Source organism: Branchiostoma floridae, chromosome 6, assembly GCF_000003815.2.
Source record: "Branchiostoma floridae strain S238N-H82 chromosome 6, Bfl_VNyyK, whole genome shotgun sequence".
In the NCBI taxonomy this organism is placed as follows: domain Eukaryota; kingdom Metazoa; phylum Chordata; class Leptocardii; order Amphioxiformes; family Branchiostomatidae; genus Branchiostoma; species Branchiostoma floridae.
In genome coordinates this window covers 22,689,090-22,709,448 of record NC_049984.1, presented here as the reverse complement: position 1 = coordinate 22,709,448, position 20,359 = coordinate 22,689,090, and the positions used below count along the sequence as shown (strand labels likewise).

Genomic DNA, 20,359 nt, shown 5'->3' with positions numbered 1-20,359 from the left:
TAACCCGGTTCCGGGGGTGGAAAGATACAGAAAACCCTTTTGTTCCGAAAACGGGGAGATACACGGGGGTTTTTTTTTAACAACATGGGACCTCCCTTTTCATTTTGGTGCGGACAAATTTGGTGACCGGGTCAGGTGTGACAGGTTCTCGCCCCCCCCCCGTGATCTCGCCCCCCCGGGGGCGAAATCACTAGCGATCTCGCCCCCCCGGGGCGAAATCGCTAGCGATCTCGCCCTCCCCGGCTAGTGATCTCGCCCCCCTACCTCGCCCCCCTTTAGCGATTTCGCCCCCCCCCCAAAAAAACGGGTTTACATGACATTTTAGAAGTTGATTGGTATAAATCACAAAATGTAGTTTCAGAATGATATAAGTACACGAGTTTGATACATAACTCCATTCATAGTATCAATATTAACCTAATTACATGGTAATAAGATAGTTGAACGTGTTTCAGACAAGGAGGGTTTGGTCCCTTGTATTCCCATTATTGCATATACCTGAGTCTCGACATAAGATGTATTTCATTGTATTCACCTGTCCTCAAGCAACCTTTATATCCCCAATATGAAGTCTCTACAATGAAGTGACCACAAAAGAACTATGTAATGTCTTTATTAATTATGCAAATATTAGGTATTAATTAGAATAACGCACATTTTGGTATATGCACCTGGCCAAGGGATATCTTCACCTCCAACATGACTGTCTTTTCTAGTATTTAGGAACTGATGGATTTACCCGTGTTTCTTAAGACAGGTACTTTACCAGTGTTTGTGTAGCATTTAGCAACAGCTATATCAACTTGCGCGTAGATAGTATTTATAATGAGAAACTATTATTCACGTGTGTTTTTGTTAGTGCTTTGGAAATGTTTCCAGCACAAGAAAGAAAACACTGCGACAAATTGAAAACATATAGCTGACGTATTCCGTACCATAGACGGTGTTGATTTATACGTTCGCAGTAGCACTGTTTTATGCCACCTCAGCTGCAAAAATTGTCTTTTTTCATTTCAATGTCATGTTTGCACCGAACAATATAATATCGACTTTCGAGGTATGACATCTTACAGTACGGTAATAAGGTGCCATATAGGTACCAGGTATTAAACACACCGTATACGTTACTCCCCAGGTGCAGTATATTACCAGGTAGCGCACCTGTAATATGTAGTAGCCAGCTGCTCGGGGGGGGGGGGGCGAAAACGCTAAAGGGGGGCGAAAACGCTAGTGATCTCGCCCCCGGGGGGGCGAGATCGCCGGGGGGGCGAGATCGCTGTCACACCGGCACAAAATGGCGAGCTTATGAGAGTTGTGGTCACGGCCGTCTGTACAGGCGGTTTGGGAAACGTTCTGGTGAGTACCGGGTTCGGCGGGACGGTGGAGATGTTTACCCGGGACGGGCGGTACGTTCGCCGCGCCGCTACCGGCATGTTCCGAGCTGACGTCGCGGCAGTAGCACCGGGCGGACAGCTGGTTGTTACAAGTTATGATAACGATACAGTCACCATATTTTCACACTATTGATGATGACTGTATAATTCTGTCCTCTAGATGCAAAAGTTACCGCTCTCCTCTCACTGACCCTTCTCGTTCTCACCAATTCCGTAGCTTCAAGAGATGATAATCCTCCTACGCAGTGACGTCCAACGGCGAAACCGCCTGTCTGGATGTACACTGCTTTCTCAACAGTCACTCTTAGTTCCTGTGGGCGTCGCCACAAACCAGCTGTCAGCCAATCAGAGAATAGACCTTTCAGTTTTCAAAAGAGGTCTCGCATATATAAGGGTAAGGTCATTAATATTTATAAGCAGGGCGGGCAGGAACTAAGGGTGACGGTTGAGAAAGCAGGGTACATCCAGACAGGTGGTTTCGCTGTTGGATATCCCTGCGTAGGAGGATGGAGATGGCGGATGGTTTATGCAATTTCTTCTGTATGTAATGTGTAATTTGATTAAGTAGTCTGTAAGTAGTATTAGCGGTTTATCGTTTGAGTAGTTTGTCTTATGTTTGTATGCCCTGAAAGACTGACTAACGAATTGATGTATGTAAGCGAGTGTTGTTTTGTGAAAAATAATATTTTTCCGGATACCGGACTTATGGCTAAGTTACCTCATCTGTCTTTTCGGCAATAATCCTAGAAGCTCTGACGAAGGTGTCTGAGAGACATCGAAACGTAAGCAATGTAAGTACCTGCTGGTTGTGAAAAAAGAATTCTCTTATATCCTATATTCTACCAACGTGACAAAACTATTTTCGGTGGCAATAATAATTTTCTACACCCCCATACGGACCCGCTTCTAGTGTACTGTGCTGTATACGATTTTGCTTGTATAGCCAACTTCCGTCACACTTAGTCGGGATAAGTTTTACGAAACAGTTAAGTGACTATCACATATTTAAGGTAGGCACTAGGGGTACCGGTGTGAAGGGGGGGGGGGTGGCGAGATCACTAGGGTTTTCGCCCCCCCCCCCCCCAAGAGCAGCTGGTTACTACATATGTATTACACAAGATGTCATACCTCGAAAGTCGATACTGTATTGTTCGGTGCAAACATGACATTGAAATGAAAAAGACAATTTTTGCAGCTGAGGTGGAGTAAAAACAGTGCTACTGCGAACGTATAAGTCAACACCGTCTATGGTACGGAATACGTCAGCTATATACGGAGGCTGAATTGTTTCGAAAATGGATAGATTATACCGACAGGTGTGTTTTAGGGCTTACATGTCAAAGAAAATGACAAGAGCTTAGTAGAGGAGAGTTGATAGTCATTTGTACCAAGTTTCTAGAGTCAATCTTAGCCTAAAACAGAGGCAGGTGTTGTTTACTTGAAAATAGGATTTTAAAACGCCAATGGACTCCACCAAACAGAATCCTTTGTAAAGAAATGGACCATTGTTTGAGTATGATAAGTTCACAGATAGTTCCCGGCTCAGGTCTGGACCTGATCCTCTGGACCTGGACCGTACCTTGACCTGAACGTTTTCTGTACCGGTACCCAGCCCTAGTAGGCACTACGCATTACGTACAAATAAAGTTGTCAAGCACACTTCATCTAAAATGTATTGAGTACGCTCTACAAAAACACAGAGCGACAAAAAAAGAGAATCCCTACATGTATACATATCGATCATATTATTTTCAGGACAGCAATCAGAAACACAAAATTAAACCAAATCTTAAAATCATAGGCACAAAGACAGCGTTTCCCTTTCAAGTCTTTATTCACGGGAACAACGTTCACGATAAGTGATTGACAGCTGGGTGGGACAGACCCTTCCCACCATACTCTACACTAACTACCACATACATGTATATATGTAATCGTTTGTAAACCAATGTCAAGTCCAATACCGTAGCACCTGAGTACTCCAATGAAAGAGAAACAAACCTGGTACTATGTCACAGATGATCTATACACCATAAGGGTTACCGGTTGTTTTGCAACAATGCCGTTTTGCAATCATCCGTTCGCAACAAGGCAAGTCTTTTCGCAACAAGGTACAAGTCTTCTTGCAACAAGATATAAGTTGTTTCGCGACATTTGAATGTTATTAATCTTGATAACCTAACAGTACATGTATTAGAAGTCGTATTCCTAACATAATTATACTCCGACCTTTGTACGCCGCGTATGAAACTGTACCGCCCGGCGTATGAAAATCATTGGGCTGTCAGGTCCATGCGGCCCCATGTTCCTCTGACGCCGGGGTTATCTGTCGCACCCTGTAAGATTTTTACGCGGAAGGAGTATAATTATGTTAGGAATACGATTTCTACTAAGTCTATAAAGATTAATAACATTCAAATGTTGCGAAACGACTTGTACCTTGTTGCGAAAAGACTTGCCCTGTTGCGAACTGACGGTTGCGAACTGACATTGTTGCGAAACAACCTATTACCCACCATAAGTAATATGTACCACAACTCTTATACATGTACCAGTAATTATTGCTTTTGATTAAGTCCTCCTTTACACTAGACAGCACTCACTGAGTGACCCTTGACTTTATAACTGAAATATCTAGATGCAAGATGCAAGTACAATGTTTCATTATAAAAGACAAGAAAACATACAAAAACGTTAAAATTTGTTCTTCATCTATTAATAGAATTTGTTAGAAGTCGAACGAATGGTAAAATATTCGGTCACTCAGCGATGCAGCCTTTAGTAAAAAGAGGATGTTGAAGGCCATTGTTGTATATAACAAATGTTTTGACCAGAACCACAACAACACAAATGGTGCCAGTTGTATGCATACTGTGTCTAGTAGTTGTAGTCCACTGTGTTCTGCCGATGCAGTGGTCTGGACACTCCTGCATCAACATTCAGTGTCTATACTGCGTCTATCTGTTTGTTACATGAAATTTTTCCTGATGTTGTTGTTTGATTTCAGTTTGTAATGTTAGTCTTCATGCAACGCAGCTGTCATATATTAGCTAAGGCTCTGCACACCCTGCTTAAACTCTACATATTCATTGGAAGCAAAGTTGTTATGATACGATGTAAAAGATATTTACCATGCCAACCTTTTGTTAACTCCTCATGGCTCCGCCTTCTACTACAGTACTTCTACTATATAATACATTGTACTACATTTGGGACTAAATTCTTACCACAGCGCCATCTAGTGTCAGAAACTGGTGGTGCACAGCAGGCAAATTGATCAAATCAAAATTGAGTATGGGAGCTCGGAATTCTTTTGATCATTGCACGATTTCTAGAGATCAACTGGTGCTCTATGAACTGCGTCCAATGTGATGCAGTAAATTTTCAAGTGCAACATACGCTTGAGTCTACGGTGACTTATAAATTTGTGACCATCTGGGTATCACCAAATACATATGGTGAAGCTTGATGACTGTACATTTGTTGGCGTCTGTTGCGGGCGACGCGGCACATGTTCACAGTACATTGGCGGTAACAGGCACCAAGGTACCACCAACGTACCACAGTCTAGTTAGATACCTCCATTAGCTGCAAATAAATACTGTGGTCTTACTTCCATATTAGGGGTTTAAAGAAATGGTTAACAAAGAACTACTGTCAACAGTTCAACTTACTGACTATAGGTTGCTCACAAAGCAAGATCGAGGAACTCAATAAATATAGTCTTGCTGCTATGTACAATCCAAAAGTACCCGAAAAATAAACCTAAAGTGGAAGACTGTTCCAACAGACATAGACAAGTGCATAAAGTGCATAGGATTCCTCTACAGCAACATAATAGTGACACCATAATCAAATTATATTCCAATTATTAGCAGTTAATGCCAGTTATTCAAGCAACTGGACATGACTTTCAGAATACTTGAAAATCCTGACAGTTTTCCAAAATCATATCCAGTTGCTGCTATTTGGTGTATTTTGTTACATGGATTTCTAACCTTCATCCACGCATAAGTAATAGTAATACTGTTTTATTTGTTACCCTATCTTTGAACATTGAGCTGTTCAGCTATTCAAGGAATTCTTTTGACCACTCCCCAAGACTTTACCTTGGGGAGTGGTCAAACATCATATATATATATATAAGTCCGCATGAGTTGCATATTGACTTGTTTTTGCTTCAGGTCAAAACAAGCACAGCAGGGTTGTAGCCAGTGCCTGTCCTTCAGTCCTTTGACAGAATTTTGCAGCTGGGGATGAAAAAAAAATTTGCCCATTCCAATTGCTCTGTGACAGACAAAAATTGATAATGTAAACATATAAAAAAACGGTCTCCTTTGTGTAATTTTTTTACCAAAACAGATGCCGTTGAACAGCTTAGTCTACCAGCAAAATTTACACCTCAAAATGCAGGAAATAGCATTTTAGAGGGTCTAGATTCCAAAATTTTCTGGAGAAGCATGCCCCTGGACCTCCTAGGATTGTCGCACCTTCGAGATGGGATTCACAGTTGGGGAGACGAAAAATGACTTCAGGCTGGCTACAACCCTGAAGCATATTATCCTGGTTTCCTTTCACCAACTTTCCATAGATTGTTACTAACTATCAGAACACCATCTGAAGTAACCCATATCAGTGAAAGCGGTACTTTCTCGCAGGTTTCAGGTTGACGTAAGTCTTCTTCATGTCCTCGGTCTCGGCAGACTTGACCTCGGTGTAGCGTTCCCCCTTCTTACTCACTACCTCGCTGTTTAGGTAGCGTACAAGCTTTTTGGGTTCCTACAGAAGAATGAGAAGAAATTGTTTGCAACAATAGTAACAGGGCTAGAAATTTACTTTTGGCATTAGGTTCACTCGTTTACCCAACCTAAAAAATTGGGTGCACCAAGAAATTTTTGGGGTGCGCCACAGATACACACAGTTTTAAAGAGTCGAAAATTTCGATGAACCCAAATTCCAACTTCTACTTCTTAAACAAGAACTATGACAGACATTTTATCATCTTTCCAACATTTTGATATACTTTTTATATTTCAGCCATACCATAGGTATGGTGAAATATATTGTATTCGTAATGTTTCTTTCTTTCTCCTGTCAAATCTTCAAATCGATTCAACTCCGTCGTTCCTGGACCGAATTACTTGAAATTTGGCACAAGGGTAGAGTGGGTCAATACTCAGGTGCTGTTTTCTCATTTTTTTCATATCTTCCTTTAAAATGATTTTATTCATGTTTTTTGCAATTTTTATGTACATTTTGCCCCCCTGTTCCCTGGTGTTACAGCCGAATGACCTGAAATTTGGTACAGAGGTGCCTTGATCATATGCCCACAAAATTCCAAAAACAATTTTGGCATACGGTACAGCAAAATGCTTAATTTTGGCATTTTTGGCATTTTTTGCCCCAGAAATGACATTTTTTGGCTCGTATACCCCCATTTTACAACCAAATGACCTGAAATTTTGTATAGGAGTGCCGTCTACATATGCGCACATGAATTCATTGACACCTTTGGCATACGGTACAACAAAATGCTTAATTTTGGAATTTTTTGGCCATTGTTTGACCAAAAACGTACGCTTTTGGCTCCTGTTCTCTGGTCTTGTAACCAAATGACCTACATTTTGGTAAATAGGTGCACTAGATATTCATTCAAATGACCCATGTATAATTTCTGGCATAAACCACTTCAAAATGATATATTTGGGTACTTTTTTAGTAATTCTCCACTGGCCAGAGGGTCAACGACCTCAAGGTCCTCAAGGTCGTTGACCTCTCCCACCTGAAGACAGCATGTGCACATGTCTATATATACTAGTAACTTGATTAAAGAGGCAACCAATCACGTAGCCTGAGTCAACATCCCGAAGGGGATTGGCAGCCAATCAGTGAGCCCGGTGTTATCTGGATGAGTCCATTCTGGCACGGAGGGGGTACATTTTGTTTTAAATTCATCTTTGGACTGTTGATTATATAATGTCTCTCAATGGGAGTATTTTTGAACTGGACTATTTTGCAATTTTACATGGGGTACTGGAAGAGTCCATTCTTGCATGGAGGGGGGCATTTTTTTTAAAATTTGTTTATGGACTTTGGTGATTTGATATGTCAAAGTGTTTCAGTGTGGTTATTTTTTGACTGGTCAACTTTGCAATTTTACATAGGTTGTGCTGGAAGAGTCGATCCTTACATGGGGGGATTTTTGAAATCCATTTTTGGGACTTTTGGTGATTACGTCCAAGTCCAATTTTAGCGGATGTATTTTTGGACTGCACCACTTTACATAGGGGCATCGCAAAAAGAGTCCATTCTTGCATGGGGATGTTTTCAAATTTAGTTTTAGAAAGGTGATAATTCAATATTCCATTTTTAGTGGAAGTGTTTTTGGACTGGTCTATTTTACCTTTTCATGCCTTTTTTGCTTAGGCCACGTTGATTTGATTATATGGATGACATCCGCGCTCGCACCAATTTTCGGCCATTTCCAAAAAAAAAGTTTTCGACCACACAATAAATTGTGCAAGGCAGCCGTAAAATGAGCACAAATATTCCGTAGATGGAAAAAAAGTATCAGAAAACAGATAACTAATGCCATATATAGAATGCCAAAATGAATCTAAAGTCAAAGAATAAGATGTGAAAGGACGGAAAGAAAAAAATCTATTGTTAGTTGGGGGAGGTACCAGTACAGAAAATTCAGGTCCAGAGGATCATGGTATACCATACTATGTGTGTTTAGTCCTATGTTCAACCTTCCTGGCCACTTTGATTTCATACTGAAGGCAACTTTTTTTTTGGCCAAACTTTTTTTTTATTCGCTCGCTCGCATCAGTTTTGGAGTTCCCGGAGGATGTCATCCATATAATCAAATCAACATGGCCTTAGTTCAACCTTGACCATGTTTTCAGTGAGAGTATTTCTGGACTGGTCTATTGTGCAAATTCACATGGGGTGCACTGGAAGAGTCCATTCTTGCACTAGGAATTTTGTAAGATTCATTTTTGGGTGTCATTAAGTGTCATTAGTGGAAGTGACTTTTAAACAAAAGTGTTCGATTCTTGCACATGGGTGATTTTGGAATAGTCTGTTGTTGCATGGGGAGGGAGATGGCTGAAATATGCTGCATTTGCTCTCAAGCAAATGTCGGCCTTTCTAGTATATCTTTACATACGTAAACCTACAAAAGTATGTGGGTGTACCTGTACACCCATAAAAAAAATGGGTGCACAGAACCAATTTCGGGTGCAACATGGAATACATGCACCTAGTATTTTGAGCCCTGAGTGACAACACCACAAATTTTAGAAAGTTTCTTTAGAAAGGGCCCTAATTCTAGTAAATGAACAACTGAATGTGTTACACCATGCTAAACAAGATATCAGTACCGGAAGCTCTGCTGCAGTACCATAACAAGCTGCTAGGGGGCCAAAACTCTAATTCTTTTGAGTCTCATCAACAACAATTGACATACCAAGTATCAAGACAATCCATCTTGGCATTCTTGAATTATTATTGTGTCAGACAGACACACAAGTGCGACCAAAAACATAACCTTCTTGGCGAAGGTTAAAATCTAGGATGGATACTCACCGATTTTGGTGCTATCGGTCGATGTTCTCTCATATCATCATCAACATCTACATATGAGTATCTGAGGATAATCATATCACATTGTTAGCACACAATATATTCAAACAAGTCTCAACATACAATGCCTCTGATGTATGGATGTCCCTGTAGCTCAGTTGGTAGCAGCCTCACAGTTGAGCTCCCAGTTTCAATTAGTTGGTAACTGTGAGGCCCTGATTCAAGTCCTAGGAAGGTAATCTCAGTTGGTCTTGCATTTGTGTTTCAGAAGGGATGTAAAATGGGGGTCCCGTAATCAAGAAGGTGTCTCGAGCATGTCAAATTTACAGGGGATTAGCAACCCCTTCCTGTAGAAATATAAAAAATTATTCTGCTACAGAAACAGCAAGGAAGCTTGCTATCCTATGTGCCCCTAGCCACTACAAGGTGAACAAAAAACAACCTTACACAACATTAATCACCTTCAACCATTTATGACACACTTGTGTCACATGACTTGTGACCTTTGACTTCCAGGTCACACGACTACCTATTCAGAGCTGAAGAGAGATGGCATATGCGGCTGAAAGCTTGTCAGCAAGCAAATTTTAATTGTGCAGAATAGTTTAATTCTTTATATCAAATCACACATTACTGTACCCAAGGAGGTTAAAAAGAACACTTAACCTCCTTGCTGTACCAAATGGTTGAGGCTTGAAAAAGAATAACATAAAAATTTTAGAACTGGTAAAATGCCAACAATATGCTTTAATAATGGGGGAGGATGTATGAGCTGTGAATTAGTGTGATAGCACAGAACGAACCATAAGTAACTGTTTCCTCTTACTTAGCAATAATGTCCTTCTTTAGGTGTCCTTCGTCTTGGCTTCTGAGAGCCTGTCTCTTTTTCCCTGGTTGGTACGCCTGCAACAAAATTGTGAAGGACATCAGGGTTACCATAAAATACTTTTCATCTCTTAACTTCATGGCCCCATGCAATATTAAAGTAGCAGAACACAGTTTTTGGCCTATTGGGATTTCTATAGTTAAGGACCACAAAGTGGTGATAAAATCATAGTACGGTGCAGCATGACAAACTAGTATGTTGACGTCGAGGGTATAACCTTCCAAAATAATTGAAAACCAGAAAAAGTTGACGTTTTGAAATTTTTAAAGACCTCTTTGAAATAGGGTCATGCGGGGTCATGCGGAACTGCAGCCGACTCACCCAGGCATTCATGAGCTGTAAAGGTCACGCGCATTGATACAGGGAATGGGCAAACATCATGATCTTATATATACGATCTGAAAGTCGACTCCTTATACTACCATATAGCAAAGCTCATCCCCCGCTGTCTTTTACATTGCAGTGTTTACAGGTGCTTCCAGATTTGTGGCTGCACTACTATTTTAGTCGTGGATAAATAATGTGGGCTGCGACCTTAAAGTTAAACAAGACCAAATAAACACCGAGGACAATGTAAATAACAAGCCACAGATATTCAAGGCAGCGAGTTTTGTTCAGGTACAGGTACCTTAACCTCTGTACTGGTGCTTGATGCCACGTCTACCTAAGGTAAGGGCACAACCTGCCGTACGTGCAATTTGTCCGTACGTTTTTTTGGGAGGCCACGTCCGCCATGTATTTTTGAAAATGTTCAGGCTGTACAGGGCAGGCGCATCACCCTTACTGGCACGTACAGGGGGCAAATCCGCAACCCGATGGCACACAAAGTTTTGCCTGCATGAAAAGTTCTATGGCGTGTCTGCGTGCTCCCAAATCCGTCGGATTCCCTACGAGTTTGTATGGAGGGGGTACTTACCACTTACGAATCCCCAAAGATTGCCCACATTTTGGCACATAGACAGCAAGTATTTGCACGTACGGGGGGTTGTGCCCTTAGCTTTAGGTACGCAGCACTACCCCCCTACCCCATACCTGCATACACTCCCCGGACTGTTGTCTCTCCATCACCAGTTGTACAGCATGCTCCATGTCACCGTTAGCGACCACCAGGCAGTGTTTAGCCTCCAGACTAGCACAGGAGGGGAACATCTCACACAGGAGTCGCACCTGATCCTCAAACTCATCTAGACTCTCTCTGTCTTCCTCCTCTGCTTCTTCTGGCTTGTCCTGTGGATGTGGTAGTCCAGTAGGTAATAGCCCTTTCACACATATGAATGCAATGACAGAACTTTCTGTATCTGTGCTGATTGATCCCTACCCTCTGATCCAGCTCCCTAACAGTCACAAGAAACTTGAAAGGGTAACTGATCCCTGTTGAAACACCTGTTTGAACGAGCGCTGTAGAACCCATTCCTCATACTAGTATTCATCAATTCCTTCATTAACTGACGTCACCACTAAAAGGTTTAAATATACAGTTCCCCAGACGGGTATCAGAAGCGAACATAGGAGTGAACTACTACCTGGATGGTACCAAGGTACCCAGGCTAGTCACACCTAATAGTAATAACCTTTGCACATCTGACTGTAGTTTAAAGCTTTCTAGTGAGGTTGTCTCTACTTTTCTTCATGTCAACAAGTTCCATAATTAGGGAAATACTACTTTTCTTCTAGTACATCAATCCCTTGGTACTTGATGGCATGGTTGATGGTCTTGGTACTTAATGGCATGACAATATTTCTTGTTCTTTTTAAAGGTGGTATCATGATCATGCATGTACAGTCAAACCTGTCTATAGCGGCCACTCAAGGGATCGGACAAATTTGGCCACTATAGACAGGTGGCCTCTGTATAGAGGTGGCAACTTGTAGATAAAATACCCAAGGGACCGACAAAAAGTGGCCACTATGGACAGGTGGCCCCTCTGTAGAGGTGGCCCCTAATACAGGTTTGACTGTAGTAGTTGGTATGTGACTATGTCTACCTGCTTGAAAACACCTTCCTTTACCTTACTACAGTCAGTTCTATTGTAGCTTCTGCTAAAATCCTTCGAATAAAAAATCATGGGTTTCAAGTACAAGACGTTTAAACTGTATTGAAAATTGCAGTAATGCTTGTTTTAAAGCATCATTTGCCAAGGAATTGAGTTAGTGATGAGTAAGTGACAAATTTTCAGAACAGAGATTGTATGATTTATCATCAATAAAGAAATAAATTCCAAACATCCACCTGATTTTGACTGCTTCTTTCCTTCTCTAGCCTTGTGTTATCCTGGGCCGCCTCTGGTCTTTTTGTTGACAGTTTTGTTTTCAAAGGCTTTGTTGAACATCAGTAGACTTCTAGATGGTGGTGGAGTATTTTCTGTGAAAAGAAACATGGTAATGTGATTAAAAGGGTACAGACCAACATGTTTTAAGATTCCAAACTATTTTTAAGAGCAGATTTTAAGAGGAAGACATTTTTCGAGCATCTTACCCTTTTCCCTTGCCTGTGCCAGCTTTCCAGCCAAGTTGAACATCCACTCGCACACTTGGACACTGTCGATTTGCCCAAACCCTGGTTGGTAGGCCTCCATCATCTCTACAAACTGGTCCACATCAAAGCTATCCTCTGAGGAGTCTGGTGTCCCGAGGTCCTCTAGCACTCCAGTCATGTACTGCAGCACAATCTCATCTACACAGCTACTCAAGAGAGGAAACATTTGTTCACTGTGAGAAGAATGTACATGGTGTATATCACTTACTTTTCCAGTATGTCAGAGATTGCGATTTGAAACTATTAATACAGTACTGAAAGAAATACCTAAAGAAATATATACCGAGTAAAGAAATATCATGTAAGTCGTATACCTGTACCAAAACAAGTTTGATCAATTATATGTATGTATATTTGTATACATGTAACCAACTGTCTTTTTAATGATAAATTGTCATCTTTTGTATGAGAATTTACATATTTGAATCTCAGATTCAATCTCAAAAGAAGTTTTGCAAGTTTTCCTCATTTTGAACTTCAATGTCAACACAATCGTCAGGGATGATTTGAGATTTACTTATCTTTGTCAGTCTTAAAAACTGGTGTCCATTAGTCTAGTGCTTTAGTTTGTTCAGATACAGGTACTGGTACACTAGATGTTTAGGTCTGGACCTGTACCTTAACAACAAATTACAGGTACAGGTGCTGGTATTAGGCACACAGCCCTAGTACATGTAGTAACACAATGAAAGACAAAATGTCTGTTACACTTTACAGTGTTAAGCATTCCCAGAGCCTCGTTCATGGCCAGTGCACCTTGTGGAAGCTATGCTCAACTGGGCTGGGGTTTCCACTATTGTGGCCATGGCATCTAACCAGCTGTCAGCCAATCAGTGAATTGCCGTAATGTTTTCTTTAGGTAAAGCTGCTTCTCTCATCGGCTGACAGCTGGTTCAAGGCCACAGGGTTAGAGTTAGCATTCAGAAGTCACTGCTAAACTTACGACCTTACACGCGACGGAAAGATTAAACAACTTTCGGTACTCTTCAGTGTCACTGACAAAGGATAGTGGATTCTATCCGAAACGTCTGACCGTTTCCAAAACCATATCCAGTTGCTTGAGTAACTACTTTTTGGTGTATCTTATTACCTGGATGTCTAACCTACATCAACGTAACTTCCGGTACTTACTCCAGACTGCCTCCCCCCAGATGTGTCTGCATGAAGTTGGTGAGCTCCTGCCTCACCAGGTCCTGGCCTGACATCTTCTTTATAAAGGTTTACAGCTTTGAGCACACTGCAGGGGTTGTCTCCTCCACTCTGGGAGAAACTGTGAACTACTGTAAATGCAGAAATATTCGCGGTGGATTAATATTCGCGGTTTTCGCGGCGGCCGCTTCACCGCAAAATTAAATCCACCGCGAATATTTCGTCTGCTGGCGCCGCCTAAGGTGCCCCTTTTCCGCTCCATGTACATACTACTACTGTCTTTGTCACTGTATAATGAAATGTTTGACATACTTACTACGGTGAAGTCTTGACTGAAGACACACATGTAATTTTTTCATACGACCAACTGTATTACAGTACTGTACAGTATGTTCACCATGATACAAAGGTCGTACTACTGTATACTATTACGTATTGAGAGGGTAGATATGATTAGATCAGTAACAGTGGCTCGCGCAAGAACAAGTCAAAAGCATGGAAACTGTTCTATCCGTCTGTATAGGACCCTTACCGGGTAACCAGCAAGTGTTTTCCGACTGGCGGTTTGTAGAGGCGCCGGGTTTTACACGGCAGTTCGTGATGGGATGGCGCTACCGCGAAATTAAATCCACCGCGAAATGTCCATTTTGCCGCTACCGCGAAATTAAATCCCCGCAAAATTAAATGCATTTACAGTAACCAATGATAAGGTTTATCAGTGACACAAAAGGAACTGCATGGACATAATGGCTCCTGCCAGAGCTAAGAGCTGCAGTGTGTAAACATGTTGTAGCACACAGTTACATATGCTGCTGTTCTTCTATGCAATTGGTCTGCCTAAACACCACAAACGACCACAAACGACTGTAACATGCAGGGTATATGGGGCAACAACCTTTTGTGACGCTCTGGAGACATTGTTTATACATTTATGAATTTAAAAAAAATGTAGCAACTCTTAATTTATGTATTCACCAGTTACTTTGAGTTAGTCCGCTGGTTTCAAGATCAAAGCAATTCTTGGCCGCCATGTTGGATCGCCATGTTGGATGTTGGATTTGTGGTTGTTTGTGGTCGTTTGTGGTGTTTAGGCAGACCCCTGTGCAATCAATTGTTATTTAAGATTGTGATTGAAGCTGGGCTGTCTCCAAGAACTGTCCCTCCCTCCAAGATTGGAATTTTGCTTGTTCCCCCATCCATCCAAAATATCTGAACTTCATCACATGCAAGTTTTGTAACTGATGAAAGTGTATTTTTGTAACATTACATTTGAAATTTTGACAGATTTAACTCAAAAACTGACAACAAGGGCACCCAAACGATGAGTTTAAAGTTGGAGACAATCCTGGACTGTAGCCTCTTTCCCCATACAAGCGATCGCTGTTGTTGTTTCTATCCGGGGTATTCAACGGCTGGTGCCTACCAGGATGTCAGTAGATTGGTTAAAAATTGATGAAAATATTAGCAGACCAAATTACTGGGTAATATGTAAATCAATCTTTTGCCAAACACAATTGCCTTTTCCCTACCACTGTGTCACTGTGACATCATTGCAAACGCTCGTATTTGATCACATTATTACAGTGCTAATATGGTGGCCATCTTTCCCTAGGTCCCATTACAGTGGAGCTATTACTTTACGTGAAGTGAGAGTCATTTGTTGACCAAAAAAAAACATTCATGTATGATGTTACATAAGATATTTCAATGCTGGCACAAACATAACAACTCTGTGTGTAACGTTACTTACACATGCATTTATAATGCAGCTATGTTTAGAGCAATTGCAAAGGTTTAAACAAATTGTTTATAAATATAAGACCTGAAAAAAACACATATTACTAATACTAATATAATCAAGCATTATCTGGCTGGGAATGTGATTGTTGTAAAATAATTAACACACACAAGTCAGGTTAAGACGCCAATGCTCATTATAGCAGTTTTTGGATAGAATTTCGTTATGTATAATTTTTACATAACCCCTTCGAGCTCCAATATCCTGGTAGGACCTAATTTATGTAAAATCGTATCAATCAGGACAGAGCAAAAATATGACCATATAAATATATTTAGCTTACCAAAACGGGATTTACAAGTTGTGTTTTTCGTCAATTTTGTTTCTCCAATGCGAAGTTTTACACAAATACTTCGCAGATTTTTGTACATATTTATCAAGACCCAATGTTGTGTAACACTGCAGCTGCGCTCTAAAAAAAAATTATGACAACACGACGAAAATATCTGGATGTATACGGCCTTTACGCCATAAAAATACATCTAAATAATCAAATTTATCAAAAGTATATGCCTAGCTATAATAAATTAAAGCCTAGTGAAACTGAAAAGAACCGAACGTACCCTAACCGGGTGTTTTGAAGCGTTTCTAGCGCGATGTTTGCATCAAACTCCCCGCCAGAATCTCTGCACAAATAGTACAAACATACACTTCCGGGTTCAAGAAGTACTTCCTGGGTCACGGTGGGCGGGGCACGCCTGGTTTCCAAATAGTGCTCGGTACAACCGCCGATCTATCTCAGGCAGACGATTGTTTTATGGCCCCTGTCGAATTGTTGTGCACACATTAGGACATGCCAGATAACAATGCATTCTGCTTTTCTTTGTTCGTTCGGTGTCTTGTGTTCCGCGAAAACCTATTTTGTTGTACCCTGTATCAACGGACGCTGCAACATCAGTCACATTGCCGATAATAATGATGCTCACCGGGACGATCATAATAATCATAATAATCATAATAATCAAAATAATCTCAATAATCTCAATAATCACAACAATCATAATAATCATAATAATCTCAATAATCACAACAATCATAATAATCATAACAATCATAACAATCATAACAATCACAACAATCACAACAATCAGAACAATGATAATAATCATAGAGTCGATTCCAAGTCACCATGAGGGTTTTTTTAGGTGATATTTGTAATTAATCTGAATTATTTTGAGTAAAAGAATATCTGAGCCACAACAGTTAAATTTTTTTCAAAAAATTGACTAAGAAAATACTCATGTATTTGAATTCCTTTGAATATTTTTGAAACATTTTGAAAGTAACTGTACAAAAATATCTTTATTTAGAATAATTGTGAAACATCTGTGTTATTATTTCACATTTACAAATATTTACAAATATTTGTAAACCTTGCCAAATGGTAAAATTAGTTTATTGCCCCCATAAAAGAAAGCCCTATTGTTGCATCTGTATATTTTTTAGATTTCACTGCTGGGTACTGGTGGATCCTTTGTGTTGGGCCATTGTTGCATGGCACCCAACCATACTTTGCAAGGATGTGTGAATTGCTATCTTCCCAGCCCACTGAACCATTTACAAAAAATGGTAGAAAATGGTAAATAATGGTAGAATGCTGTTATCATTATTTAGAAACCATTAGAAGTATCCAATTCCACACCATGAATATTTCCAAAGTTTTACAGGACCAGGGAAATATTTATAAAGTTGAAACAGTGTTAGAATTATTTCTTAAGTATCAAATGTCCTTGATATATAATTATAAAACTTAACAATTAATTCTAAACAATGGCAACAAACATCCGCACGGTGTCTTAGAATGTACTATAATAATCATAATAATCATAATAATCATAATAATCATAATAATCATAATAATCATAATAATCATAATAATCATAATAATCATAATAATCATAATAATCATAATAATCATAATAATCATAATAATCAAATAATAATCATAATAATCATAATAATCGTAATAATCATAATAATCATAATAATCATAATTCGTAAATTCTAGGTCGGGCTACAGCTTTAATCGGCCATGCTTTGCAGTTTAATGACATCACCTCACCTAAAGTTAACGTTACCCGCACGTCGAAATGTCACGTCAACATTTGCTTCCAATCCGTGATGATAGGTCACGAATGTGTACATAATGAGACTGAACGTGCCCGATACACATTCGGGAAGTTCTAAGTCCGATCACGCCTGACAGATAGGTGCAGGTGATTGGCTGTTTGTGACGATTGTGTCATCGGGACTTTCCACCGTGTTGTAACCTTTACCGAAGAATCAAAGTACAACAGAGAAAACTTTCCAAGTTCTGTAGCCAACATGGACCCTCTACACTGTCAAGCTATCCTGGACTGCTATGACGACATTGCCCGTGACATGAACCCGGGCCTGGTTCTGCGGTACAGCACGGTCAACTGGAGGGATGGAGACCCGGGGTTCATCCGGGCCAAGGCGAAAAACGACGGGCCATTCGCAGGCACCAAGGCACTGCTAGACAAACTACTGGGTACGTTTGCGCACTTTCTACGGTTTTGTGGTTTGATGACTTCAATGTGTATATGCGAGAGAATTGTTCTCGCCAATTTAAGGCCAACAGTAGATAATTGTCAGGGAAGTTAGCTTGTCATATAATGAAGCATAAAAGAACAATTATACGCTTGCAAATCATCCACCCCCTTCTGGACAATAATTGTCTCCTCTTTGTCGGCAAACAATGCTGTCTTAACTTAACTGAACTCAAAGGATTCTGGTATAAATACTGGATAAAAGTTCAGCCTCAGACGCCGCAACATCCTGTAAACCACTTCAAGTATAAAGTAGTCACTAGCACTGTACATATACAAATACTTAACGTCTGTGACCGCATCTGTAACTGTAAGCAGCGACACCTATATCTGCAGTACAATGTGAACCAGCAAGATTACCCTGGAACAGACGGTCACCGAAAAGTTGGTGAGAATGAACCAAAGGTTGTGTGAAAAGAGTCTCTTTATTTACCCACACGTCCTTTGTTTGCTGCCCCACAGACTTGCCGTATGACGGTTTCGAAGACTTTGTCAAAAGCCTTAAAGAAGTCCCATATGCACACCTGGTGAGACAGCTGTTAGAGTCTCGGGCACGGCTGCAGGCAGAAGTGGAGAAGGGGACGATCAAGAAGAAGAGCCTCGGAAAGCGTCCTTGGGGTTTGTAAATTAACGGCTAGCCCCTTCAAACATGCACGAATAATCTTTGATCACTGACTCTTGAAAACATGTAAAACAAGAACCTCCAAATTTTCGGATTCAATGTTAAGTTGAGGACTGCATGCGCACGGCATAAAACAGACCACTATACTATAGATTTTCCTAATGCTTGTGCCAATTGGAAGAATTATCTTTGTCACTAGTACGGGTTTGACTGTAGTCTTTTGCCGTCCTACAATTGTTCTTTCTCGTCTATTCGTGCATTTTTCTCGTCCACAGCATACGTGTACCAGTCTTGAGTTTTTACTCAAGTACGACTTGTTCGCTTGTGTGTATCTTATATTGTAATAAAGGTCAAACAGTATAAGTAAAGGCGTTACCTTAGTTTCCAAATACCTTATATCGCGTAGTTACAAGCCTTCGTCAAATAATGTTCGTCGACTTACTTGACGACGGGCAACCACACCGATTAAGAGGAAGGATGAAATTTAGAAACTATTCTTACCAACATTGTCATAATCAAGATATTCTTGTAACTTGTACTTTTGCAGAGGTGAGAAGATGGACTATGAATGGAGTTGGAGCTTTAGGCATCGTCCTGACCAGTTTGATGATCTGTGTCTGGGTTTTCATGGTTCCGGATGGAGCCAGAATACACGGTGAGTATTGTTTACTTCATTCCAAACATCTTCCAAAATTGCGCATTGCAGAAATTAGAATTCCTGTAGAATTCCGGGTATTCCTTGCAATCGGACGTATAATGTACACTGTTAGGTTAGATCCTGATGCGTCAGCAAAACTCTGCACAGCCCGGTATATTTATCACATTATTTTAGTTCCAAAAAGTGTTTTTGTCGAAAAACGTTTTAACTACTTTCACATGTGATAATGATTGACACAATTATATCCGATTATTTAACCAGTAGATACAATTTTATCTCTTACCATTCTTACTAGTGAAATAATGTGATAGTGGGGTGCTATCACATTATTTCAGTAATAGAGACCATCTATATATCATTTACTAGTAAATAATGTGATAGTGGGGTGCTATTACATGTGATAGTGGGGTGCTATTACATTATTTCACTAATAGAGACTGTTAAAAACAAGTTATCACAACTTTTGTAACTATCACGTTTTCTGTCCTAAAATACTTTTCAGGGCTAAATAAATGTGATAAAAAATCAACTCTGCCTGCACACGTTTCAAGAAGACGGAAGAGACTGTAGATATAGATGTAATATGGCATAGCTTTTCTCTTTTTTTTTAAAGTTTCTATCTAATATGATGCATTAAATTGCCATGGTAGTAACGGATATGAAATAAAGTGCATTGTCGTTATTTAAACGGACAGCCTATTTCTGTTACAGAAACACTGTCAGTGTTCCCCCGTCGTCTCAAGACGTTCGTGGGACGGGAAGATGTCTTCGAGAGGATCGACGCCTGTCTTCAGGAGAACCAGACCTGCCTCATCAAGGGACTGGGCGGTGTCGGGAAGACGTCTCTGGCCATTGAGTACGGGCACAGACGTGTGGAGAGGTACCCTGGTGGGGTGTTCTGGGTCAGGTTAGCGAGTAAGGGCGACCTGTGTGCCAGTATCAGCCAGTACGGCGTGTTTGTTAGTGGGAGGGAGATTCCAGTATCTGCGCAACGTAGAGATGATCTAAATTGTGAGTCTGTAAAATCCCACTTAAAGAACCATTTGACAAATTCCAAGCATTGGATCTTAGTAGCTGACGAGGCAGTGAGGGAGACCATGAAAGATTTAGAGTCCTTACTCCCCCACACCCTCACAGAAACCAGTCATGTTCTACTGAC

At 40.5% G+C, this 20,359-nt stretch overlaps 1 protein-coding gene across 1 annotated transcript; it reads right to left on the bottom strand.

Moving 5' to 3' along the window:
* Positions 1-5,278: 5,278 nt before the first annotated feature.
* Positions 5,279-16,096, bottom strand: LOC118418211 (CUE domain-containing protein 2-B-like). The gene is made up of 8 exons (XM_035824052.1): positions 15,914-16,096; positions 13,535-13,680; positions 12,344-12,549; positions 12,110-12,195; positions 10,900-11,097; positions 9,808-9,884; positions 8,985-9,045; positions 5,279-6,173 (listed from the first exon to the last, which is right to left on the bottom strand). Exons 2-8 carry the CDS (start codon positions 13,606-13,608, stop codon positions 6,027-6,029), a joined length of 849 nt encoding a protein of 282 aa, XP_035679945.1. The 5' UTR covers positions 13,609-13,680; positions 15,914-16,096; the 3' UTR covers positions 5,279-6,026.
* Positions 16,097-20,359: the final 4,263 nt, after the last annotated feature.

Excerpts from the sequence above, each read along its gene's own strand:
- LOC118418211 (XM_035824052.1), bottom strand. The coding sequence starts at position 13,608 with ATGTCAGGCCAGGACCTGGTGAGGCAGGAGCTCACCAACTTCATGCAG. Across the intron at positions 12,550-13,534 it reads CTGGGGGGAGGCAGTCTGGA|CTGTGTAGATGAGATTGTGC; the intron begins GTAAGTACCGGA and ends TCTCTTGAGTAG. Across the intron at positions 9,885-10,899 it reads AGTCCGGGGAGTGTATGCAG|GCGTACCAACCAGGGAAAAA; the intron begins GTATGGGGTAGG and ends ATTTTGTTGCAG.